Source organism: Mirounga angustirostris, unplaced genomic scaffold (genome assembly GCF_029215605.1).
Source record: "Mirounga angustirostris isolate CCGP_5_RB_7025 unplaced genomic scaffold, mMirAng1.0.hap1 SCAF_9, whole genome shotgun sequence".
NCBI lineage: Eukaryota > Metazoa > Chordata > Mammalia > Carnivora > Phocidae > Mirounga > Mirounga angustirostris.
Genome location: NW_026991717.1, coordinates 83,484,974 through 83,511,846, shown reverse-complemented (window position 1 = coordinate 83,511,846; position 26,873 = coordinate 83,484,974). Strand labels below are relative to the sequence as shown.

Below are 26,873 nucleotides of genomic sequence, written 5' to 3'. Positions count from 1 at the left end.
GAGGATCATTCTTCCATCGGTTTCAAGTCGGCTTTCCTCGCTGTTAACAAGATCGCTGTATTCTCCGCAGTAGCTGTTAATGGGTTTTTTGCCGGTTAGCCGACTTCCGCCCAAGTCCAAGATGGCGGCTGCGCGTTCCTGACCTTTACGGGGTTGGGCGGTGATTGCAGTCTGAGCTAGTAGGGGGTGGAGCGGTTAGTAAACAGCAAATGCAGGAGCTGTTGCGCGGGAGTCAGCCATGGACTGGAAAGAAATTCTTCGCCGGCGGTTAGCGACGCCCAACACAGGTACCAACAGTGAGTTTGGGAGGGACTGCTCGCGGAGATAGGTCGGCCCTAAACTCTGGAGGTAGGGGGAGATCGGGGACGAGCAGCTGCTGGGAGCCGCACTTTCCGCTTCTATAAAAGCTCTCTTGACAAAGGCAGAGGGGACGTGATTTAGGGATACTGAGAGGTCTGACCCACACTTCCCGGGAAAAGGATTGCGGGAATGAAGAGCTTACCTTAGCACTCACTTACGTGGCCTTGACCAAGGCTTTTGAGGGATAATTGAGAACCCCGGTTCCAACAACTCTTCGATCCTACTACAACCTTCGATCCTACTACAACGCCTTTTTACTAACACACTTTTGACTTCCCTCCTTATCCATTTTAGATTTAATCATCTATTTTTCCTTATTCTTTTCCTCCTCCTTCACGCTTGCTTGTTAACCAGCCTGGTTAAAACTTTCTTATTCCACACGTGCCCTCAGGGCAGCCAAAAGTGGCTGGAGAAAAACGGAACCATGGTAAATGGTGTCACTTTGAATTCATGTCCACTAACCTAGAGTGTTTCAGTTTTTCATTTACACATATTCCGCGTTTCCCTAGATATTCATTCTCCTACACTCTAAGGCAGTTCTCATCTTCCAGACCTCCAGTTCTCCAGCATGTGCTATCTATTCCTTATGTTCAGTTGATAAACTTATGTATATATTTGAGAAGGTCGAAGCAAAGAAAAACCTCACCTGTTCCCACTTACCATTTCTATCAGCCCTTTCACCACCAGAGATGCCCATAAACTCTGCCTTTACTGTTCAAAATGAACTGTCCATGCTCCTATTTGAGACAGTTCCTCCAGTCCAACAGCAGATCCCGTTCCCTTTTATTCACTGATTTCACTCTGTTCTTATCTTCTGTCTCATATATCATCAAATTTTCCTTCTCTACAGGATCATTTCCATCAGCTCTGACAAACATGCTGTAATATACTCCATGTAAGAAAAATCATTTCATCTCACATCTCCTTCCAGCTTTTGCTGCATTTTTCTGTACTTCTTGTAGGAAAACTTATCAAAAAAGTCACCTGTATTTGTACTTTCTCCTCTTCTTCACTCTTTTTTTTTTTTTGCCATCAAAAAGTATTTCTATTGAAGTATATTTCCTTTATTTTTTTAAACATTTTTATTTAAATTCAGTTAATTAAGATGTAATGTATTAGGGCGCCTGGGTGGCTCAGTTGGTTAAACAACTGCCTTCGGCTCAGGTCATGATCCTGGAGTCCCAGGATCGAGTCCCACATCGGGCTCCCTGCTCAGCAGGGAGTCTGCTTCTCCCTCTGACCCTCCCCGCTCTTGTGCTCTCTCTCTTTCATTCTCTCTCTCAAATAAATAAATAAAATATTTTTAAAAAGCACCAATTCATTTAAAAAAAAAAAAGATGTAATGTATTATTGGTTTCAGAGGTGCAGATATGTGATTCATCAGTCTTATATAATACCCCATGCTTATTACATCTCATGCCCTTCTTTTTTTTTTTTTTAAAGATTTTTATTTATTTATTTGAGAGAGAGAGAGACAGCGAGAGAGGAACACAAGCAGAGGGAGTGGGAGAGGGAGAAGCAGGCTCCCCGCCGAGCAGGGAGCCTGATGCGGGGCTCGATGCCAGGACCCCCGGATGACCTGAGCCGAAGGCAGACGCTTAACGACTGAGCCACCCAGGCGCCCCAGCACATGCCCTTCTTAATGTCCATCACCCAGTTACCCCATCCCTCAATCTCCCTCCCCTCAAGCAACCCTCAGTTTGTTTCCTATGATTAAGAGTCTCTTATGGTGGGCGCCTGGGTGGCTCAGTTGGTTAAGCGACTGCCTTCGGCTCAGGTCATGATCCTGGAGTCCCTGGATGGAGTCCCACATCGGGCTCCCTGTTCAGCAGGGAGTCTGCTTCTCCCTCTGACCCTCCCCCCTCTCATGCTCTCTCTATCTCATTCTCTCTCTCAAATAAATAAATAAAATCTTTAAAAAAAAAAGTCTCTATGGTTTGTCTCCCTCTCTGGTTTCATCTTGTTTTATTTTTCCTCTCTTTCCCTATGATCTCCTGTTTTGTTTCTTAAATTCTGCATATGAGTGAGATATAATTGTCTTTCTCTGATTGACTTATTTCACTTAGCATAATGCCCTCTAGTTCCATCCACATCATTGCAAATGGCAAGATTTCATTTTTTGATGGCTGTGTAATATTCCATTGTGTACATATACCATATCTTCTTTATCCATTCATCTTCATCTGTCAGTGGACATCTGGGCTCTTTCTATAGTTTGGCTATTGTGGACATTGCTGCTATAAACACTGGGGTGCAGGTGCCCCTTCAGATCACTACATTTGTATCTTTGGGGTAAATACCCACTCCACTGCATGCCTGTTATGTGTCAAGCACTGTTCTAGGCTATAGCAGTAAACAAAACAGACAAAAGTCTTTGTCCTTGTGGAACTTAAGCTAAAGTGTTGGGAGAGATGATTAATAAGTAAATCGTTTTGGTTGTACAACTTGTATTTAAGGCTGTTTTCTTCATTGGTGTGCTAGATCCCATGTTTGCTACTCAAAGATGTATTCCTGCAGTTGTCCCCCTCTGTCCTGCATCAGTTTTTCTTTCTCAGTCATCCCTATCAGTGTATGAACATGGTGGTATTTCTCTCATCCTAGAGAAACTTTGTCTTAACTTCTACCTCTAGCTAAGCCTCATTGCTCCCCTTACAGCAATGCTTGTTAAAAGAATTGTTGATTAAATCTGTGCTGTAATTACTGCTTGTTAAGATCATCAGTGATCTCCATTGTTGTTCCAGTGGTCAGTTTTTAGTCCTCACTTTCCTTGACCTGCTGCCAGTCCCTGCCAGGGATATGATAGTTCACTCTCCCCCTAAACATACTTTCCTCTCTTGGTTTCTGGGAGTCATACTCCCTTAGTTTTCTTTCCACCCCACCAGTCCTCCGTTCTCAGTGTTTGTTTTCTTCTCTCCAACAAGTTAGCATTGGAGGGCCCAAAGCTAAGTAAGTCCTTGGTCAGCTTCTGTTCTCTATCTACACTCCCCTTCATGATGAAATTAGCCATTCTTATGGCTTTAAATACTGTGTATTTCCTTCTGTCTCCTAAATCCAAATGCCAGATTCATATGTCTAATTGCCTACTTGACATGGCCACTTGGTTCTAATAGGTATTTTAATCTTAACTTGTCCAAAACTGAACTCCTGGTATCCTTTCTAACTTGCTCACTTATAACTTTCCCCATCTGCTCAGGTCAAAACCTTTGCAGATATCTTCAACTGCTCTTTTTCTCTGATACCCACATGCAGTGTGTCTGCAGATCCTGAGACTAAGAAAATATATCCAGAATATTTACTCCTAACCACCTCCGCTGCAGCCACCATGATCCAGGCCATCACCATCTGTCACCTGGATGACTGCAGTAGCCTCCTACTTACTGCTGGTGGCTCTCTCCCTCACCAGAGTAAAAGCCAGGGTCTTTCTAATGACCTAGTGGCCTTGACTCCCATGATCTGCCTTCCCTCATCTACTCTTTCCTCTGGCTCACTCCGCTGCAGGCGCACTGGCTGCCTCCCTCTTCCCGTATACACCCGGCACGCTCCTGTCTTCAGGCCTTGGTGCTGGCTGTGTCCTCGCCTGGTAGGCACTTCCCCGTTTATCTGCATAACCTGCTTCCTTGCCTTCTTCAGTTTTTTTGCTCAGTTTCATCTCAGTGAGGCTTTCCCTGACACTCTGTTGAAAGTCATATGTAGGTATAGACACATGTGCACACGTCTACCCATACAGATAATTGTGTGTCCCTAGAATAGTTGAATGAAAAAGAATGAGTGAAATCATGAAAATGACTGCTGGGATTTGGGCTTGGGTGACTGAATGAATACCAGTAATTGGGAGAGAAATATGGAATTAGAAGAATAGTAAGGTGAGGGATGGGAAGATTATTTTAGATATGTTGGGTGAGGATGAAAATATTTTGTTTTGAATGTGTGAGTTTAGAGTTCAAAAGCACTGTCTGGGTTAGTGACATTTGGGACTCAGAAGTCAAACTACAAAAATTGAAATGAGGAAGAAAGATTAACAAAAAAGAAATGGCCAGAAAATAAGAGAATCAACAGTGTGGCCTGAGGTTAAAAATTAACATGGCACATGTGGCAGAAATGCAGGCATAAGAGAGGTTTAGGGGAACAGCTATAGGCACGTTGGAAGGAAGTGAGACCAGGAAGAGGAAAATAAACTATCGAGAAAATAAGTCACAGATTTGAAGATTTCAGTGAGGGCTGAAGTGTAGGTATTATGGCAGGTTTTGAATAACCAGAAGGAGAAAAATTATCTGAGAGTATATTTAAGTTTAGTATATTTAGGAGCAGATAAGATCTGTGATCTTGCCATGGAACCGAGTGACAGAGGTGACCCCTCTTCAGAGAGGAGGGGTCACAGTTACTCATAAGCGTTTATCCTTCCTTGACAATTAGAGGACCTTAAGCTGAAGAACACTGTGCGCCAGTTGCTGTGGTCAATAAACAGTGTGACTGAATGAGACAGCTGTAGGCCAGCAGTAGGCGGGCTGGAGGGTAAAAGCAGCCTGAGAGGGAAGGGGTTTCCATTAGGTAGAGGAACAGGGATTGCAAAGCCGAAACTTCGTGAGGTCAAGGGCTGCGTCTGTTTTCTCACCACAGTAGCCCCAGAGTCTAGCAGTGTTCTATACATAGGAGGTGCTCAGTAAGTACTTTTGATGGAATGAATCAGGAGCATGCCAGAAGTCCGTAAGAGAGACAGTGACTTGAGGAAGAGACAAGTATAGTGATAAAAAGAAGGAGAGGGAGCAACTAAGATGTGGTTGAAGATGCAGGGGAGGCTCTTTCGATTCTTGGTGTTTCAAGAAAATTGATATAGATGTTCAGTGTATAAGCACAATTTTGAATGTCTTTTTTGCACTGTAAATACCCTATAGTAAAAAATACTGATTTTAAGGGGTGCCTGAGTGGCTCAGTCAGTTTGAGCGTCCAACTCCTGATTTTGGTTCAGGTCATGATCTCAGGGTCGTGAGATTGAGCCCCATGTTGGGTTCCGCACTGGGTGTGGAGCCTGCTTAAGATTCTCTCTCTCTCTCTCTCTCTCTCCCCTTCCCCCTCTTCTCTCTCACTAAAAAAACAAGTAAGTAAAAATATTGATTTTGAAAGTGCTTTTCCCCTTTTAATCTATTTTGTTACCAGAAAAAAGAAGTGAACAAGAATTAAAAGATGAAGAAATGGATTTGTTTACCAAATACTACTCAGAATGGAAAGGGGATAGAAAAAACACAAATGAATTCTATAAGACCATACCCCGGTTTTATTACAGGGTAAGTGGTATCTAAGCAAATGTCTCAGGGAGTTTATAAATGAAATGTTAACTTTTAAAATGGGATCAGACTCTTTTATATAAATGAATAGAGGTTATATTTTAAATTTTATATATTCTTTCATTGTAGTTGATCTTATTGTTTTGGAATTGATAAAATCTCAAGTTTTGATATAAATTGGCATAAGAACACAAAGTTGTTACTTGGCCCCCTTTGAGTTATAGGCTTTTCCTTCCTGTTTTTTCTTACGGATATTAGTAGTGGTTATTCTGTTGAATCATGTATCAGGCTTTTTATAAAACTTAGGTTTACTTGGCTGATCACCATTTTTAACTTTGTCTTTTATCCATGTTCTAAGGTGTAATACATTTTGCTCAAGGTTAAACTGAAAAATAGATTAAAATGGAAAACTTGAAGAGTTATACTTATTTTTCCTTGTGCTGAAACCATAAAGAAGTCTTTGAAAGAGATTATAGAAGACAGGAAGACCTTAAGAAAGCTACTTACAGCTGAAATTGAAGGCTACTGAAAAGAATAAGACCTATTTAGTATTATGTAAAATGTGACCACTATAGAAAAGTTAACTGAAATTTTAGCTGAATGTCTCTTAAACTTGCTACCTTCTAAACTCAATTATAACATTATTTACAAAGAAAGTAAACATTGTTTTACTTCCATTTAGGAGCAATGTATTAATATAAGTGAATTATCTAGATAGTTGTAACATTTCTTCAAGTACAAATCTTTTCCAAGTGAACCATTTTTATTGGAAATCTTTCTGTAATACTGTTTCCCAGTCTTTTGAGAATGACTAGGGCCGCCTAGCTGCCCCAGGGTCATTAGAGCACGTGACTCTTAATCTTGGGGTTGTGAGTTCCAGCCCCATGTTGGGTGTAGAGGTTACTTTAAAATAAAATCTTTAGGGCGCCTGGGTGGCTCAGATGGTTAAGCGTCTGCCTTCGGCTCAGGTCATGATCCCAGGGTCCTGGGATCGAGTCCCGCATCGGGCTCTCTGCTCCTTGGGAGCCTGCTTCTCCCTCTGCCTCTCTCTCTCTCTCTCTGTCTCTCATGAATAAATAAATAAAATCTTTTAAAAATAAATAAATAAATAAATAAATAAATCTTTAAAAAAAAAAAAGAATTCTGTGACTAATCCATGTTTGTCATGGAAAAGAGAAAAAACAGCTGATATTTTCCCATAACATTGCACAGAGATGTAAATAAATATTTCTACATGAATCCTTCTCCATACTTTTGTGTACACGTGTGTTTAGTAACAATGGGATCATTTCATACAGACTTCTCCCGCTTTATGCATTTCACACTTTCTTAAACGGAGTCCACTACACAACTGAAAATTTTTGATAGTCTGGGGGAGCAGGAAGGGAATTGATGTTTATTGAGTGCTGATGTACTTCAGAGCACTTTGTATTCATGATCTCATTTAATCAGGATTATGAAATAGTATCTTATCCAGAAACAGCCCTTAGATGTTGACATGACCCCATTTCTGAACCAAGGACTCAACTTTCCTGTACTTCCAGTACCAACCTTTTGCTCTCCCCTGTGGTTCCTGAGGGAATTCCCTTTTCCCCATTTCTGTCTCTTCCTTCTCTCTGTGACCTCTTCTAGATCCCACATGGTTTCCTGTCTGCAGATGTGGATTTGTGGGATGTTCTCTATTTCTTCTCTCTCTGTCTTCTCACTGCTTTGGAGAAACCACCTACCATCTTTGGTTACCACTTCTCTCCTTGGCTGATTAGCTTGTTGACTAGCCACTGGAGCAGGATCACAGTCTCAGCCCCAGCCTTACCTCCTATGCTTCCTCCTTTTCCATTCCTTTTGATGGGAGGGATGGCATCTTAGTTCTTGGAAATGAAAGAACTGATTTGGACTGTGGTTACTTAGCTACATTTAATGGGGAGAGATACAGACGACCAAGAAGAAATCCTCAAAGCAAATTGTTTGAGGTTGAGCTGGAATGAGTCATTTTAAAGCCCTGTTTATGGAAATCACCCCAGCGGGCAGACCCTCTGCCTAGGAGGTGAACATAGTAGACCTTGGCTTGACCGTCTCCCAAGAAGTAACGTCATTCAAGCTCAAAAGGCATACTTTGCTAAGACCATGTATCTTCAGTTAGTCTTATTTAATTCTATGTCAGTCTAAGGTTATAGTGGAAAGAGTACTCTAAGAATATAAAATGAAACTTGGGCTAGACCATTAGTTCTTTCTAGGCAGGGATCTGGCCTTGCTGAACATTGAATTCTCTGTGGATCTCTTTTTGTTAAATGAACTTTTTAAATGAATGATAACTTGAAGTTAAGCAAAACTGAGATACAAAAAGTAATTTGAGGCAATGCAATAATGTAGAAATTTTATGAGGCCAAATATATTTTACATAATCCAATAATAGTCTAAAATTTAAGTGTAGAAATTAACTCGTGTATTTTTAGCTGCCAGCTGAAGATGAAGTCTTACTACAAAAATTAAGAGAGGAATCCAGAGCTGTCTTTCTCCAGAGGAAAAGCAGAGAACTGTTAGATAATGAAGAATTACAGGTAAGAATAGGATTAAAGGTTGCTTTGGATGTTAGCCATTTCTTTATTTGTACTAAAGTCCTACAGGATCTCAGTGTGTCTTAATGGAGCCACTGCTGCAGAGTGGGTGAATGCACAGGCCCTGGAGCAATGATTCCTGCCAAAATCAGCTGCAGAGCTTGCCTGGGCACCGTCTCCCCAAGATCTGGGTGTTATTTTGGTTATGTTTTTAAGTCCCTAGGTGATTCTAATATGAGGCCAAAGTTGAGAACTACTACTATAGGGTCAAACTTTGGGGGTTCACATCCTAGCCATGCTCTGTGACCTTGGGCAATGGACTTAACATTTCTGTGCTTCAATTCTCATCTGTTATGTAGGGATAACAGTATCTATCTGCATCACGTAGTTATATGAATTAAAGAGGTACCATGGGGGGAGGGTATTAACCGGCTGGTGGGTATTAAGGAGGACACGTGATAAGCACTGGGTGTTATATGCAACTAATGAATCGTTGAACACTACATCAGAAACTAATGATGTGTACTATGTGTTCACTAATTGTACGCAATAATAAAAAAAAACCTTTAAAAAGTAAAGAGGTACCATATATGAAAACTTTAAACTTGGGCATTCAATAAACACCAGCTATTTGTATTATGTTATTAGTAATCAAAAGGATAATAGGGAATGAGATTCATCTTAATATTAAATCTCTGCTATCAGACTATCATTTTAATGGAAATAACACATTTAGCTGATGTTAAATTTTGTTTTGTTAACTGTAACATCTTCATTTCTGAACTTCTCCTAAGAACTTATGGTTTTTGCTGGATAAGCACCAGACACCACCTATGATTGGAGAGGAAGCAATGATTAATTATGAAAATTTTTTGAAGGTTGGTGAAAAAGCTGGACCAAAGTGCAAGTAAGTTTAATTAAGTATAATTAACAAAGGAGTATGTTAAGAATTTTAAATGCCTGAAATAAATGTCAATGAAAATATAAATCAATCGTGTGACAGTTTGAGTCCATTTCAGTTATTAATGAAATTTTAAAATTATTTAGTCAAGAAAATTATTGGTATGAAGTTATTAAAAGAAATAATAGTTTATAATAGCATATTTATATACTATACAACTATATATATAGTACATTTATATATAACAGTATAGACTTTCATTCTCTTTTTTTTTTTTTTAAGATTTTATTTATTTGACAGAGCAAGCGAGAGCAGGAACACAAGCAGGGGGAGTGGGAGAGAGAGAAGCAGGCTTCCCGTGGAGCAGGGAGCCCGATGCAGGGCTTGATCCCAAGACCCTGGGATCACGACCTGAGCCGAAGGCAGACGCTTAAGGACTGAGCCACCCAGGCACCCCTAGGCTTTCATTCTTTTTGGGGTTTTTTAGCCTCTCATTCTTAAGGCAATAAAATTCAAAGATGTATGACTTAATATTTTAAGTTTTAAACTGTGGTTCTCACTTTGATTTTTTTCATTTTGATTTTTAATTGTTTGAATTCATGCTGTTTGCTAATTCAGTATGTTTGCTATATTGGCAGATGATTTTAATCTTTATTTCCTTTCCTTAGGCAGTTTTTCACAGCAAAAGTCTTTGCTAAACTCCTTCATACAGACTCTTATGGAAGAATTTCTATCATGCAGTTCTTCAATTATGTGATGAGAAAAGGTGATTCCATTTTCATTGTGTTTAAACTCCTCTATCGCATCGAGCCCCGCATCGGGCTCCCTGCTCAGTGGGGAGTCTGCTTCTCCCTCTGACCCTCCTCCCTCTCATGCTCTCTGTCTCGCATTCTCTCTCTCAGATAAATATAATCTTAAAAAAATATAAAAAAAAAAAAAGAAAATTCTTAAACTCCTCTATCTGGGAATCAAGGAGGTTTTGGTACATGCTTTTACAATATTCCTTCTATGTGAAACAATTCTCTTAGTAAGTTTGAATAAACAGCAGCATTTCTTTCTTTTCTTTTTTTTTTTTTTGTAAAAGGGAGAGCATGCATGAGTCAGGCTTGGGGAGTGGGGGTTGGGACAAAGGGAGAGGGAGAAACCCAAGCAGGCTCCATGCCCAGCAGGGAGCCCAACACACAGCTGGATATCAGGACCCTGAGATCATGACCTGAGCCAGAATCAAGAGTCGGATGCTTAACTGACTGAGCCACCCAGGCACCCCTGAATAGCAGAATTTCTTACTTTTTGACCCAGATTTATTTTTTATTATTCCAGTTCTTTCCTTGAGGAACTTACTAGAGCTGAGATTTTCTACCATACATATGGGTTCATTATCATAAACAAAACAAAACAAAAACATGTATCCTAAAGATACTAGCTAAGAGCTATATATCAAAAGCTGAACCAAGAGTTTTAATATATAGTGATTTAAATTATTTTAATTCACTGGTAATTCTACTTTACCAATATACAGTTGACCCTTGAAGAACACAGGGGTTGGGGAACTAACCTCCCATGCAGTCAAAAATCTGAGTATAAGTTTTGACTCCCCAAAAACTGAACTGTTAAGAGCCCGTTGTTGGCTGGAAGACTTACCAATAACATAAACAGTTGATTAACACGTTTTATATGTTAAATGTATTATATACTGTATTCTTACAATAAAGTAAGCTAAAGAAAAGAATGTTATTAAGAAAATCATGGGATGCCTGGTGGCTCAGTCGGTTAAGCGTCTACCTTCAGCTCAGGTCGTGATCCCGGAATCCTGGGATCAAGCCCCACGTTGGGCTCCTTGCTCAGCCGGGAGCCTGCTTCTCCCTCTCCCACTGCTGCTCCCCCTGCTTGTACTCTCTCTCTCTGGCTGGCTCAATCAGTGGAGCAGGCAACTCTTGATCTTGGGGCTGTGAATTTGAGCCCTACGTAGTGTAGAAATTAACTTTAAAAAAAAAACTCATAAGGAAGAGAAGGTACATTTACAGTGCCATACTATATTTATTGGGGGGAGAAAAACCATGTATAAGTGGACCCACACAGTTCAAACCCATGTTGTTCAAAGGCAGCTTATTATAGGTTGAGTTGCCTGAGAGGATAGTTCCCAACTCAGAATTGTAGCATCAGATTCAAGTATTTATTAAACAACTTGGAGTTGTTATGATTCCTGTAAGTTCCATAATGATCTCTGAAGTCCTATGCGTACCATCTTTAATATTTAGTCACAGTAATTAACCTCAGTAGAATAAGAATAAATGCACCTTCACTGAAGGCATAACATTACACCCACTGTCCCTTTTTGGTGGAACACTAAGTTTAGTGGGTGAAGAATATTTTCAAGAGCATCAACTTTATTGTTGCTTTAGGCAGGGTAGAATTGTTGATACCTGCCATTAATGCTATGCTGTATTTTGATACAAACAATTTTGGGGTTACTGAATAAGTAATATATGTGTGTGAAGAAGTATGTTTGTAGAGTTATTAGTTTGTCCTTCTAATCTAGCTGTTTATCTCCTTTTATCCATATATATGCTAAAGGACAGATCTTAAAATTACATTTCATCTTCTTATTTATTGTCAGTTTGGCTTCATCAGACAAGAATAGGACTCAGTTTATATGATGTTGCTGGACAAGGGTACCTTCGGGAATCTGTAAGTATTAACCCACCTCAATAACTACTATAGACACCAAAACGTTAATAGTAGTTAGCACTGCATGTTGGGATTACAGGTGATTATTTTGTTTTTGTTTCTCCGCTTTTGTTCGTTTTTACAAATAATGTGTTACTAAAAGTCTTTTAAAATGCATATATTTTTTTTTAAAGATTTTATTTATTTATTTATTTGACAGAGACAGAGATAGCGAGAGCAGGAACACAAGCAGCAGGAGTGGGAGAGGGAGAGCAGGCTTCCCGCCGAGGAGGGAGCCCGATGTGGGACTCGATCCCAGGACCCTGGGATCATGACCTGAGGCGAAGGCAGACGCTTAACGACTGAGCCACCCAGGCGCCCTAAAATGCATATTGACCACAAAAAAATGTATACTGGCCACAAAAATTCCTTTTTTGATTCTTTTTTTTCCAGCTTTTAAAAATAGCTTTCCAAAGGAGAAAATAAAAATGTAGTGCTTTAACAGGATTAAAAATCATTGAAGAAACAGGAAAACTGGGCGCCTGGGTGGCTCAGTTGGTTAAGTGACTGCCTTCAGCTCAGGTCATGATCCCAGGGTCCTGGGATCGAGTCCCGCATCGGGCTCCCTGCTCTGCAGGGAGCCTGCTTCTCCCTCTCCCCTTGCTTGTGTTCCCTCTCTCGCTGTGTCTCTCTCTGTCAAATAAATAAATAAATAAATAATCTTTTAAAAAAATTAAAAAATAAAAATAAATTAAAAAAAGAAACAGGAAAACTTTTGGTTATTCATGAGTGTTATAAATGTTAGGGCCAGAAATTTTTCAGGCTGACAAAGATCATTAAGTTTGATAATGTTTTTAATAAGGGAATATAAAATAGGTCATGATTTCCCAAACTCTCAATTCACAGTGCCCTTAGTATCTCAGTAATTTTTGCATAGTGCCTCTAAGTCAAAAGAAATACCTACCAGTTCCATTTATTAGTTAGTTCTACACAATTTATGAAAGTATTCACTAAGATTATTATTATATTAGCCATTTGAAAAAAATACACATAAGTTGAAAGTAAGTAATATTTTTGCTTCATTCTTAAATTACAAATACTAATGGAATCTGTGCCCATGGGGCACACTGTATGGCCAGTCAAAACTGGCAGTTAGATTGGACAGTCATCCTCACTTCCTGTTCCACACTAACTTTCGTGTGGTACTTGCTTCATCACAGCAACCATCAAGAACCTAGCTTTGCAAAGACTGATGTCATCAAAAAGCATGTATCTCCGTCAATGTTGAAAATGTGAACTACCTTGAGCTCATAGCTCTAGCTCATAGCCACATCTATTGTGTACTCTCTGGCAAATGTCACCGTCTTCCTGAAATTTTTTTAATATCCTGCTGCACCCCTGTGAGTTTACTGAAGCATTCCAGGGGCACAATTTGGGAGCTGTTGGTTTAGCCTTCACATTGCTGGTGGGAGTATAAAATGGAGGGGGGTAGGTGGGAAGTTTTCTCCTCCCCACTTGTGCTCTTTCTTGCTATCTCTGTCTCTCTCAAATAAATAAAATCTTTAAAAAATTTTAAAAATAAAAAGATTTTATTTATTTGAGAGAGAGCGTGAGCATGAGGGAGCACAAGCAGGGGGAGGGGCAGAGGGAGAAGCAGGCTCCTCGCTGAGCAGGGAGCCCAACACGAGGCTCAATCCCAGGACCCTGAGATCACCACCTGAGTCACCCAGGCACCCCCTTTTTGGTTCCTTTTGAATTTGGAATTATGTAGAATATATTGCTTATTCACAAATGTTAAAAATGAAATAAAAAGCAAAACAATGTAAGTTTTACCAATAACATAGTTATGATTTTATTTTATCATTAATATACTATTAATGCTGAATAATATTTAGGACTGAAATTCAACATTCCAGTATCTAACGAAGAAACAAGATCAAGACAGTTAACACTTTAATGTTTTGATTTGTTTTGTTCTTTCAGGATTTAGAAAACTACATATTGGAACTTATCCCAACTTTGCCACAATTAGATGGGCTGGAAAAGTCTTTTTACTCCTTCTATGTTTGTACAGCAGTTAGGAAGTTCTTCTTCTTTTTAGACCCTCTAAGAACAGGTAAAAGAAAATCTTAGATATTATAAGGATATAATTCTAAATCTCAATAACTAAAGTCTTGAAAATGTCATTTTTCTAGTATGCCATTGCCTTTAATATATAAAGATCTTTTATGATTTATTCGTACCAACTAGAACCAGCTGTGTGACAGTGGACATGTCACCTAACCTCTTAGTTTCTTCATCTCTAAAGTGGTGTCTGAGCTGGATAACGAATGGCTCCTTCTGGTCCTAAGAAGCCAGTTATTCTGATATGATTTGCTATCCCTGATATGGAATAAACTGGGGAGTTGTTCTTGATGAAAGATATGAAGCTTTAAAATACCAATTGTGTGATTACTCTTCTAAAATAGTATCTTTATAAAATTGAGTTCCTCTTTTCTTAAAAATGAAATTGTGTTTGTTCTTTAAAGGGAAGATTAAAATTCAAGATATTTTAGCATGCAGCTTCCTAGATGATTTATTGGAGGTAAATATGTTTTTTAAATACTTAATTATGTCACTTGACAGTTACTGTCTTCTAATTATATCTGTTTTTACTTAGTTAAGGGATGAGGAACTGTCCAAGGAGAGTCAAGAAACTAACTGGTTTTCTGCACCTTCTGCCCTAAGGGTATATGGTATGGTTCCTGTCATAATGCTAAAATTTGAATGATCCATTCCTCAGTTAATTAACGTTCAAAGGACAGTTTTATACATAGGCTAATTTGCCTTAGGATGAAAGTATTCTAATTACCTTAAGAGCTAGTATTCTAGATTACTAAAATTTACTTGTCGTTTTCTTACTCTTTAATAGAACATACAGAATGTAATTTGATCCTTTCTTGTTGACTCAGGAGCATCATTATGGACATCAATTACTATCTTGCATTGTGATAAAATGCCACTGCTATCAGCGTCCACAGTGGCAAGTGTTCTAGGGACTGTTTGCTTTTTCCTTTAATTTCATTAGTCTGCTTCATTATTCTCTTGGGTGGTCTTCTGACTCATTTTGGCATCCTTGTTCTCTGCTTTTCAAGGGCCAGCATTTCAGTGCTTTTTATTGACCCCACCTCTAATTTTAAAACCTAGGAAAGTTCTAAAAGGTTGCAAACTGAAAACAAATAATGATGGAAATAGCCCAAACACCATGGCTTTATGCAAAGCTTAAGGGCTGTTGTGATAGAGAGTCCAGGGATAGCTGATCTTAGGGCACTGCCCTAATATAGTTAGAAAATCAAAGTATTAACCAATAAAAAGAACTTTTTGTGTTTATTCTTTTGTCCTCTAATTAGAATTTTATTTTGGTCATAAATGTCTTTTTATCATTTTTCTTCCCAAGGCCAGTATTTGAATCTTGATAAGGATCACAATGGTATGCTCAGTAAAGAAGAACTGTCCCGCTATGGAACAGCAACCATGACCAATGTCTTCTTAGATCGCGTTTTCCAGGAGTGTCTCACTTATGATGGAGAAATGGTAGTAGTTTAAATCTCTGATAAGTTTTAAAAATGTAGGCTCCAGGGCTCAGTCGTTGGGCGTCTGCCTTCAGCTCGGGTCGTGATCCCAGGATGCTGGGATCGAGTCCCACATCGGGCTCCCTGCTCGGCGGGAGGCCTGCTTCTCCCTCCCCCACTCCCCCTGCTTGTGTTCCCTCTCTCGCTGTGTCTCTCTCTGTCAAATAAATAAATAAAATCTTTAAAAAATAAAAAATAAAAATTTAGGCTCCCACAGTTTCCACAAACCCTTTTCTTGATGTAATACAGCATTATTTTTACATCAGTATCTTTAAAAGCCTGAACTAATCAAATTGTGAATTTTGGGGGCTTTAATCTTAAGGTTAATTTGCTTAAAAATATTATGGGCTGGGGGCGCTTAGGTGGCTCAGTCGTTAAGCGTCTGCCTTCGGCTCAGGTCATGATCCCAGGGTCCTGGGATTGAGCCCCTGCTCGGCGGGGAGCCTGCTTCTCCCTCTCCCACTTCCCCTGCTTGTGTTCCCTCTCTCGCTGTGTCTGTCTCTGTCAAATAAATAAATAAATAAATCTTTAAAAAATAGGGGCGCCTGGATGGCTCAGTCCTTAAGCGTCTGCCTTCGGCTCAGGTTGTGATCCCAGGGCACTGGGATCGAGCCCCGCATTGGGCTCCCTGCTCCGTGGGAAGCCTGCTTCTTTCTCCCTCCCCCCACTCCCCCTACTTGTGTTCCCTCTCTTGCTCGCTCTGTCAAAAAATAAATTTAAAAAATCTTAAAATAAAAAATCTATTAAAAAATATTATGGACTCCGGACAAATACAAAATTTTAATATTTTGTTCATTTCATTATCAGTGTATCTTTTTAATGTTTCAAGTTCTATTTAAATTCCAGTTAGTTAACACTAAGAGTTTAGTGATTCATCACTTTCTACAGTACCCGGTGCTCATCCCAACAAGTGCCCTCCTTAATACCCATCACCCATTTAGCCCATCTCCCCTGCCCACCTCCCCTAAGGAGTATGGATTAGTGGGGGGTAAAAAATCCTGGAAAATTGGCAAATCCTATTGACTGTTTCCATATAGATGGTTCATTCATTAAATTTCCAGATCAGATAGTGTACCACAAATGCCGTGATTTAAATCTAAGAATCAGGTTGTATTACTTTCTGTAAGTGGCTATATTAGTAGCTAATGATTAACATGCACCTGTCCTTTTATCACAACAATGCAAAATACTTAAGGAAATTCTGTCTAGCATTTTAAAAATCACTATCCTTGCTATTAAAAACTTGTGTTAAGGATGTGATAAATTACCAAACCAATGACGCTTAAGAAATGGTCATATTGTCAGAAGAGAATTGGGGTTTTAGGTTTTATCACTTAGCTTGAATAGCAGTTTTCTAAATAACACCATTTTTAGCCAGCAGTATAGGAAAGGGGGGAAAAGGTGGAGAAACTGCTTTGTGACTTCTACAGCTGTCTACAGTCAACAGTGAGGAGCTTGTAGTATACTAATGACTTCTAGAGAAAACAGGCTACAACTATGGATGGAGTTAGACCATGACGAGGCTGCATCTCTTTAGCTCTTTATACTGCAATTTATACAAAAAAGAATTCTTAGGGGCGCCTGGGTGGCTCAGTCGGTAAGCGTCTACCTTCGGCTTAGGTCACGATCCCAGGGTCCTGGGATCGAGCCCCGCATAGGGCTCCCTGCTCTGCGGGAAGCCTGCTTCTCCCTCTCCCACTCCCCCTGCTTGTGTTCCCTCTTTCGCTGTTGTCTCTGTCAAATAAGTAAATAAAATCTTTAAAAAAAAAGAATTCTTAATCTTAGCCTAAAGCAGCTTTCCAAGAATATAAATTTTCTTCTAAGTGGAATCTCCAATGTGTTTTTACCATGCAAAAAAAGTAATGAGTATCCCTTTTTTGTAGAGAAAGCCTTGTTTTCTTCATGTCTTTCTAGCTCTTATCTGTGCTTTTTTGCCTTTTTTTTGGATAAGTTTCAGTTCACTATATAATATCGGGTGTTCTTAAGATGGCTTCTTATTGGAAATCATCTGATTTTAAAATGTTTAAGTATTTCAAAGTAACTATTTAAATATACTATTCAAGGGCGCCTGGGTGGCTCAGTTGGTTAAGCGACTGCCTTCAGCTCAGGTCATGATCCTGGAGTCCCGGGATCGAGTCCCGCATCAGGCTCCCTGCTCGTCAGGGAGCCTGCTTCTCCCTCTGACCCTCCCCCCTCTCGTGTGCTCTCTGTCTCTCTCATTCTCTCTGTCTCGAATAAATAAATAAATAAATAAATAATCTTTAAAATAAATAAATAAATAAATAAATAAATAAATAAATAAATATACTATTCAAATATACTAATCTATTCATTCCAGATAAACCTTTTTTTTTCCAAACTGACCACACTGAAATGAAGATACTAATTTAGCAGCATTGTACAATAGCTTAGTCACTGTCCTGTCCACTTCAGAGGCATAATAAAAGATTACTCCTTAAGACAGCAACTCTCTCATAAGAAAATGATCTATGTCCCCAAAACTGTCCTGTACAGATTAACTGCTAATGTAGAATTTCTAGAAACCAATATTAAGTATACAAATGGATATCTTATTTCATATTAAAAAAGTGCCATTTTTATGAGAGACTCTTGACTCTGGGAAACAAACGGGAGAGTTGCAGAAGGGGACGTGGGTGGGGGGATTGGGTAACTGGGTGATAGGCATTAAGAAGGGCATGTGATGTGATGGGCACTGGGTGTTATATGCAACTGATGAATTATTGAACACTACATCTGAAACTAATGATGTGTACTATATGTTGGCTAATTGAGGGGCGCCTGGGTGGCTTAGTTGGTTAAGCATCTGCCTTCAGTTCGGGTCATGATCCCAGAGTTCTGGGATCGAGACCCGCGTTGGGTTCCCTGCTCAGCGGGGAGCCTGCTTCTTCCTCTGTCCCTCCCCCTGCTCATGATCTCTCTCTCTCTCTCTCACTCTGTCTCTCAAATAAATAAAATCTTAAAAAAATTTATGTTGGCTAATTGAATTTAAATTTTAAAAATTGCCATCTTTGATTGTAAAATAGCTTCAAATCATTAGATATTCACTTGAAAAGTTAATTCCAAACAAGGCTTCTAATGAATGTCATTTTCTTCTCTATAGGACTATAAGACCTACCTGGACTTTGTTCTTGCGTTAGAAAATCGAAAAGAACCTGCAGCTCTGCAGTATATTTTCAAATTACTTGATATTGAGAACAAAGGATATCTGAATGTCTTTTCACTTAATTACTTCTTTAGGGTAAGTCTCATTTGTGTAAATGAGTCATTGTTCCTTAAGATACACTATTTGATTTAAATTACCTACTTGGTAACAATTTTATCTAATTTGTGATGTTTAAATATAACAAAAAGGTTTACTAACAGATTTTATTATTAATATTTTTTTAAGTAGCTCCATGCCTAACATGGAGCCCAACATGGGGCTTGAACTCACAACCCTGAGATTGAAACCTGAGCTGAAATCAAGAGTCAGACATTTAATTAACCGACTGAGCCACCCAGACACCCCAATTTGCTAACAGATTTTAGAAGAAATCAAGTCTCCTTTTAGTTTTGTTTTTTTCTATTTTTAAAAAATATAAATAGACTAAATCAAAGCTGATTTGATTAGTTGTAGGACATCAAAGTGTATAAATATGTGTCAGGGGCTACACTGGCCAATGGAGATACAGACATACATGAGAAATTCTGTGCTTTGGTGATCATAAACTAGTGTGTAAAATCCTTCAGAAGCTTCAGTTAAACAGTTCAGAAAAGGTAGAAGTTTTGCAGACTTTGGTAGTAGTAGATTCTTTTAAATGCTGTGCTGTAAAAAATAAAAATTATTTTAATAATTTTAAAATTATTGTATGCTGCATTTCAGCATGAAAATAGATTTGCTGAAATGCTTACTTTGTGCCGTTTAGTGGTCTCAGAGAATAACATGATGAGTTCTAAGGGAAATTTGATTGTACCTTATCTGATAAGCATTCAGATGCACAAGGTGTAAAAATAGGAATGTCTGCCCTTTTTAAGACAAATCATTCCTAAATTTGAATGGTGACTTTTCTATCTGGTGGAATAGTTGTGTACAGTAGTACTTCTGTTACTTTATTTCTATAGCTAGTTTTTAGAAGACTGTGTGATTTTTATATGGTTAGGACAACAGTAAGAAGAAATGGCTTTTTATAAACAATAAAAATGAAATTTTCACATCTTTGTCATAAAACATTTTTCCCCAGAGGCTTTTCCTTTTCCATTTAAAATTCTGTGATACTTCAAAAATAACTATTTGGTTTCTGAGTTTCATAGTATGTAAAATTTATAGTTTCGGTGTTAAATTCCCTAAAACTTCCATAATGATTTCCTAGGTAGTAATGACTACAAATATTAGGATAAATTACAATCGCAGTATTAGGATACATTTTTTAAAAATTGAATCCGTGGCTAATCTAAGAATATGATACCAACCCATCATAGGGATGCCCCACTTTAGGCAGACCTATTAAATGAAAATTCAGTTTTAAGAAAACAAACTAAATATTTTTGGAAATTAAACACACAACCCTTTTTTATAAAGACTTCTTTACAGTACCTTTTCTTAGAATATTTAATTTTGTTTTTAAAATATTTTATACATGCATTTTATCAAAGTATTTAGGCTTGGTTGCATGGGTTAAGGTAAATACTTACTGGCGCTGAGTCCTGCAATCCTAAGCTGTTCGTAGAGTCTTTGTACATCAGTATCCCAGTGATAAAGGTCGGCCTAGATGGTGCACTCTAGATTGTATCTCCAGGTCTACTACTCTAGAGGCTGTGCGGGTACTCCGATTCTCACTTACTTCAAAGAGATTACCTATGCACACACGGACATCAGTGGCACCACATACACAGTAGGCACCTGCAACATACTTCTTTGACTATTTACCAAGAATTTTAAGCTTCACATTTTCTAGTGAATGACTCTCGCCTACAATACTTATTAGTCCAACTGGATCACAGTAGTTTCTTCCGTTAGTGTTTTTTTTTGTTTTATTTTTTTGTTAAAGTTTATAAAAGAGAATTTGAGGGAGGCTTACCTCCATTTTTTTTTTCTGTCAAGTACAAGGCAAAGTATGGGGGGGGGGCAGAGGCGGCAGATTGGGTGTCTTAAAGAATGGTGAAGGTATGAACAGCATTCCTGGAAAATGCAAGGATCAGGCATAACAGAGTAACTGCTAGGTCATGTAAAGGCCCATCTGAGGTTGGAGACCCTTCCTGGATAGTAGCAATAATCTGTGGCCTTGTATACTTTTTTCTGGAATTCTCAATAGCAAGATATACATCTAGAAGGGTTGATGGTTACACCGATCATTAAGTTTTGCTGACTGGATGTGAAGCAAGGTCAAGAAGTTGAGAATATTGGCAAGAGTGGTTGAAATGATAAAGCTTGTGGTCTGATAGGAAAGACCATGGGACTAGAAAGGGGCCATGGGACAGGAAGGGGGGCTGTGGTGTATTTTTTATTTACAGACTTATTCCTACCCCTACAGGCCATACAGGAACTAATGAAAATCCATGGACAAGATCCTGTTTCATTTCAAGATGTCAAGGTTACCTTTTCTTTTCTTTCCTTTAAGTAAGCTCTATGCCCAATGTGGGGCTTTTGAACTCTTGTGACCCTGAGATCAGGAGCCACATGCTCTACCAGCTCAGCCAGCTAGGCACCCCTTACTTTTTCTTTTAATATACATGATACCAGTTGGGACGCCTGGGTGGCTCAGTTGGTTAAGAGTCTGACTCTTGGTTTTGGCTCAGGTCATGATCTCAGGGTCCTGCGATCGAGCCCACGTCGGGCTCTATGCGGAGTTGGCTGCCCCTCCCTCCCTCCCTCTGCCCCTTCCCCTGCTCATGCACACACACTCTTAAGATAAATCTTTAAAAAAATAATATACATAATACCAGATAATCATCTGTATTAAGTGAAATTTTGTATGAAAGAAACATGACTATGAAGTACTGAACCGAATCAAGTATTTGCTATTATTTATTCTGAACCAATTGAGACCACACTTGGACTAATAATTTGTGTAGTTTATGATTTTAGCATTGTCAGATTGTATTTTCATTGGAAGCATTAATTTTGATTGAAAATGAAGAGAATCAATATAGCCTGCAATCCTTTGGCAGCCAGTCCAGTGTAAAATGAATTTTTAGTCTTGGTAACTACAGTTGACCCTTGAACAACACAGGAGTTAGGGGCAATGCCCCTCCCCCATGCAACTGAAAATCCATGTAGAACTTTTGACTCCCCCAAAAACTTAACTACTCATAGCCTACTGTTGACTGGAAGCCTCACATAAACATAGCTAACACATATTTTGTATATGTTTTACATACTATATTCTTAAAAATGGAGCTAGAGAAAAAATGTGACTGAGAAAGTCATCAGAAAAGGAAATGCATTTACAGTATACTGTATTTATCAAAAATATCCATGTCTAAGTGGACTCATGCATTTCAGACCTGTGTTCAAGGGTCAACTATATTTAGGTTTGGGCACTTTTTAAATCTGCCTTCAAAGGTCTTACTTGCTTTTGTATTATTAAGGAGCCATCAGTCCTACAATATGAAAACTACCACTATCTGAAACACATGCTAATGCTTCATTTTTGCAGTCACCAGCTGTGAAAAACCTATAGTACCTAGTACAGATTCAGGTTCAGGTTAAGTAACGTAATGGAAGAACCCATCCAATTTTAATTAAGTGTAAGATAAAGGCCAATTTCGTTTAATATAAATGAGACAAATCTGAAACTATTCAACAGGCAACCTAAGAACTAGTAATTTTAAGTTGCCACTAACCTAGAAAAGGAAGTTTCATAAACATACAAAACTAAAAGCTCATACATTTCATTTACCTGAATTTTTTTTTAAAGATTTCATTTATTATTTGAGAGAGAGAGATTGAGAGAACGAGTGGGAGGAGGGGCAGAGGTAAAAGCAGACTCCCTGTGGAGCAGGGAGCCCGATGCGGGACTCGATCCCAGGACTCAGGGATCATGACCTGAGCTGAAGGCAGACGCTTAACCAACTGAGCCACCCAGGCACCCTTAAAGATTTTATTTATTTATGGAGAGAGAGAGAATGCATACACAAGCAGGGGGAGGGAGAGGGACAAGCAGACTGCACCAAGCACAGAGCTCGAGCTCACAACCCTGAGATCATGACCTGAGCTGAAATCAAGTCAGATGCCCAACCAGTTGAGCCACTCAGGCACCCTGAATTGTTCTAATCTTTTTAAAATGTAATTTGCCTCCTTAAATGCCACTGGATCCTCTGAGTAATTTTACTACAAAAAGATTAGAAAACATGTATCTAAGTCCTTGTAAATACTCATACAGTATACCTCATAATATAGAAGTATTTCCATCTATTCTAGTAAATTTTAGCATAATTTCATTGTCATTCTGGATGACTAATTCTTTAAAACTGAACCTCCCCCACCCACCACCCATCTTAGATCCAGAGTATAAAAGGTTGACATCTATCTATATTGGAAATGAAGCTTTGTCATTATCTTGGCTTTGGAAGCACTTATGTTTTTAGTTGGAGCTCAGTTTGCACTTAAAGCAAGACCTTACATTACCACCAATTAGAAGACAATAGAAAAGTTTAAGATACTTAACACGTATTCAAAGAATACTGCATTAGTTTTGCCACTAATCAGCTATGTAGTTTGGATTAGATTAAACTTTGAGCTTGTTTCTTTCTCTTTTAAGATGAGGGAGAGTGGGGCACCTGGGTGGCTCAATCACTTAGGCATCTGCCTTCGGCTCAGGTCACACGATCCCAGGATCCTAGGATCAGGTTCCGTGTCAGGCTTCCTGCTCCATAGGGAGTCTGCTTCTCCCTCTCCCTCTGCCTGCTGCTCCCCCGGCTTGTGCCCTCCCCCCCACCCCCGCTCTGTCAAAATAATAAATAAAATCTTAAAAAAAAAAAAAAAAAAGGATGAGGGATAGCTATCACATATCTAAGGAATCTTCCAGTAAAATTCTATGATTGTACATAGAGAAAAGGAGCTTGCCTGTGTGTGAACTGGAAAAGAAAAAACTAGAACAAAAATTTTACATAAGCTCAAGTGCCAGCCTGGAATTTCACAGCACTTGTATAATAGAAATTTAGTGGATCAGATCCCAGATTTCATTGTGTTTTTCTCTCTCTCGCAGGATGAAATCTTTGACATGGTTAAACCAAAGGATCCTTTGAAAATCTCTCTTCAGGATTTAATCAACAGTAATCAAGGAGACACAGTCACCACCATTCTAATCGATCTGAATGGCTTCTGGACTTATGAGAACAGAGAAGCTCTTGTTGCAAATGACAATGAAAACTCTGCAGACCTTGACGATACATGATCTCTCAAAAGACTAGACTGTGTTCATTAAGATAAGCTTGAATGCTGCACGCAAAACCTTTCAAGCACAATCCTTAGAAACAGCCTAAATAAAACACTTTATATGCCTATAGAATACAGCAAATGTTCTGATTATTGGACTCTTGGTTGCAGTAGTTTGGAAGCAGTAGGACCAAATGTTGTTTTAGGAGATATTAAATTCTTGTTCCACTTAGCTCAAATATGGCAAGTGTGATTTGGTAAAGGTAGGAATCCACTTTAAATCTATATAATCTTTGGAAATAAAGGAAGTTTTCATGGGATATTTCTGACATTAGACATTAAGAATTTAAATATTTGAGGGATAGCTTATATGTGGTCATTTAACCTTGAGTCCTCTAAAGTATTATCTGTATCATAGATTATAAACTTCCCATTCATTAGAATAGAGCCATTTCATTTCTGGGTTAGAAGTGTTTGGAGATGATGTTTCTTTTTATAGGATGTTTCAGTAAAAAGTATTCAAGTTACTATTTCACTTTAATTAAAATCACCAGTATAAAAAAAATCTGTCTAGCTTTATTAACTGGTACTAGGGTCACATTTTATAAAATTCAACTCCATTTTGTTAAGGATTTTTGTTAGAGAATTTGTTAATTCAAGTTCTCAATTACACTGTTCTGTTTCGGTTTTTTATGAGAAGAAAAATTAGAAGAGGGTAAAATATCATGAACTATGATCCAGGGGGAATAGTAATTATAAAAAGGGTCGAAAAGGAAGGAAAAGTAAAAGAGGCTTAAAAATAAGACAAAACCATTTAATTCATTTTTGGGAAATTTTATAGTTTGCATAAAGTATAAAGATTTAAGGCACAGTGAATAACTATATAAACATTTCAAACTGGCCACTGTTGGACAATTAGAGAAAGTGAAATTTAAGAAACAAAACTTTCATAATCTTCCTTCTACAATCAGAAAAGTTTCTAGGTAAGCTTTCAGATCTAGTGCCTCTAGGGAGAAAAGATTCAGATCATCATTAGATATGCATGCCTTCCCTGCATAACCCAATAAATATCTGAGTTGGAGGTCCTATCTCAAATGAAATTAAAAACAAATTAGAGGGAAGAGGTCGGGTTAGCATGTTTTAGAGCTACTGGTAAACTATAATTTAGGGTGACATTAATTACATGATCTGAAGATTAATCCTTTAAGTACTAAATTAAAGAGTTTACAACCATGACAAAAATCACCATCACATACCATGAATAACTACCATACGACAAATCCATGTAACTGAAGATTCCGAGTGAAAAATTATCTTTTCCAAATCCTTCAAATTTCATTTGAAGAACTTAGTGGCCAGATGTTCATACTGATAACAGATTTCCATAACAGCTCCGCTGTACCTATGTTATGAGTTTCTTTGAAGCCATATTTTATATGAAAATACTTAAGATTGACAGCTTAATGCTGTTTAGAACGATTAATCTGTGAAAGCTCTAAGTCTGAATAGGCTTTTAAGAGCAGCATTTCTGAAATACTCCGTACATTCTTCCTTAACCACATTTAGTTTAATCAAAATCATACAGAGCTCTCATAAGATTATGAGCGCATATTTACGAGTATTTTCAAAATTAGTTTCATATTATACTTGGGTAAATGTTGCCAATAGCACAGTGGGCTCCAGAGAGCTGACCAAACCCGGGTTAAGTAAACTGTCCACTTTACCGTTGTTAACTTCAAAGAAGAGAATGACTGCTGACTTCACTATGCTACCGGGGCACCTTGTACGATATTCAACAGTAAGCCTCTGAAGGCTCCAGTCTTCATCTGCCCCTCAGCCCACCCTCCTCCCTCCAACTACTTGGCCCACAGGAAACACTCAGGGCCCAGAGTGACAAAACCAGGATGCCATGTGGATAATCACTAGATGTTACCCCTTGAATACAAATACATTAATAAATACATCCCATAACTAGTGTTTTTAACGATATGTTCAAAGCTAGTTATTTAATTTGAATAACTGCTGAAAAAGAATGTAAGATTAAGTAACCTGCATTAAAAAATGGAAACCCATCTTAGAATTGGTGTTGTTGTCAACTTAACCAGCTTTTCATAAAATATTCTCAAGGAAAGAAAAATCAAAGTGCTTTTGTCTTGCTCCTTTTATTACACACTCAGCGAACCATCCTTAGTATGAAATTAATGTAATGGTTAGATATATAAATGTAAAACAACATGAGAAAATCTAAGGGGGGAAAATCCTCATTTTAATCTGAGACTAGGAAGATCAGCTCCAATTAGTCTTAGTAATTTAACTATTTTTTTCTTAAAACACCAATAACAGACAAGCTTGATAATTTAACGCTTAATTGGCAATTAGGGCTCTAGAATGTCCTTAATTTCTTTAAAGAACATTTTAAAACCAAAGCACTAATGTGACACACAGTAAAAGCACAGTACAAATATCAAATTTCAGATCTGGCTTTTGCTAGATAGAGCCTAAGAATGAAGAAACATTTTTCCCTTTCCAGATAATAATTTAAAATATAAATAATTGTATTAAGTCCCACTGAATAAAGAATGTGAAAGTTCCTGGTATTACAAAAACCCTAAAGTTTGAAGTTTGATAGTCATTCTATGGCGGGACAGAGACTGGATTTTGTTTGCTTTCCATAATTATTTCACAGTCTCCCTCCATTTCAAAATTGAGATTCACAAATGAACTGGATACCACTGTTTCTGGTTGATCCCTCTGGACAATGGAATCAGCCTGCAGTTTATTCTGCTGGTATTGTCTTTCTGCTTCTTCAGGCATCCTGTTTTCTTCTTCTTCTTCTTCTTCCTAAAAAGAGGAAATAATCAAGAATAGATAAAATATAAATGCCCAAAAGGAATAGTATTTGTTTCCCACTTTCAACTGCTTGTGCCTCCTTTTTTTTTTAACTAAAACATGAGTGTCATGTCCAATTCAGTTTGGTCTAATTAAGACAAGACATACCTCCTTGTCCCCTGTTCCCAAACTAAAATGGAAATTATCATATGACATTTTAAGGAAAGGGAAGTTATTTTTAAAGCATGGTACAGCACTGCTTAGTTAGATGAGTCCTGAATTAACTTTGAC

The 26,873-nt window shown here is 38.3% G+C and overlaps 2 protein-coding genes across 6 annotated transcripts in view; one reads left to right on the top strand and one right to left on the bottom strand.

Moving 5' to 3' along the window:
• Positions 1 to 148: 148 nt before the first annotated feature.
• PPP2R3C (protein phosphatase 2 regulatory subunit B''gamma) lies at positions 149 to 24,421 on the top strand. 3 transcript variants are annotated; one of them, XM_045900706.3, is made up of 13 exons: positions 149 to 287; positions 5,515 to 5,642; positions 8,096 to 8,200; positions 8,992 to 9,104; positions 9,767 to 9,864; positions 11,716 to 11,786; positions 13,749 to 13,881; positions 14,294 to 14,349; positions 14,425 to 14,500; positions 15,202 to 15,338; positions 18,498 to 18,635; positions 20,908 to 20,967; positions 23,584 to 24,421. In XM_045900706.3, exons 1-13 carry the CDS (start codon positions 239 to 241, stop codon positions 23,770 to 23,772), a joined length of 1,353 nt encoding a protein of 450 aa, XP_045756662.1. In that variant the 5' UTR covers positions 149 to 238; the 3' UTR covers positions 23,773 to 24,421. The 3 variants fall into 3 exon arrangements, with proteins under 3 accessions (XP_045756662.1, XP_045756665.1, XP_045756663.1); XM_045900709.3 differs by having other exon boundaries at positions 20,908 to 20,993; positions 23,584 to 23,764; XM_045900707.3 differs by lacking the exon at positions 20,908 to 20,967.
• A 145-nt stretch (positions 24,422 to 24,566) lies between these two features.
• LOC123861521 (signal recognition particle subunit SRP54) overlaps positions 24,567 to 26,873 on the bottom strand; it is a 68,938-nt gene continuing 66,631 nt past the window's right edge. For all 3 annotated transcript variants that reach the window (XM_054513670.2, XM_064570945.1, XM_045900713.3), the window contains one exon: positions 24,567 to 26,594. In XM_054513670.2, coding sequence (XP_054369645.1) covers positions 26,388 to 26,594 — 207 coding nt within the window. In that variant the 3' untranslated portion in view covers positions 24,567 to 26,387. The remainder of the gene's footprint in view (positions 26,595 to 26,873) is intronic.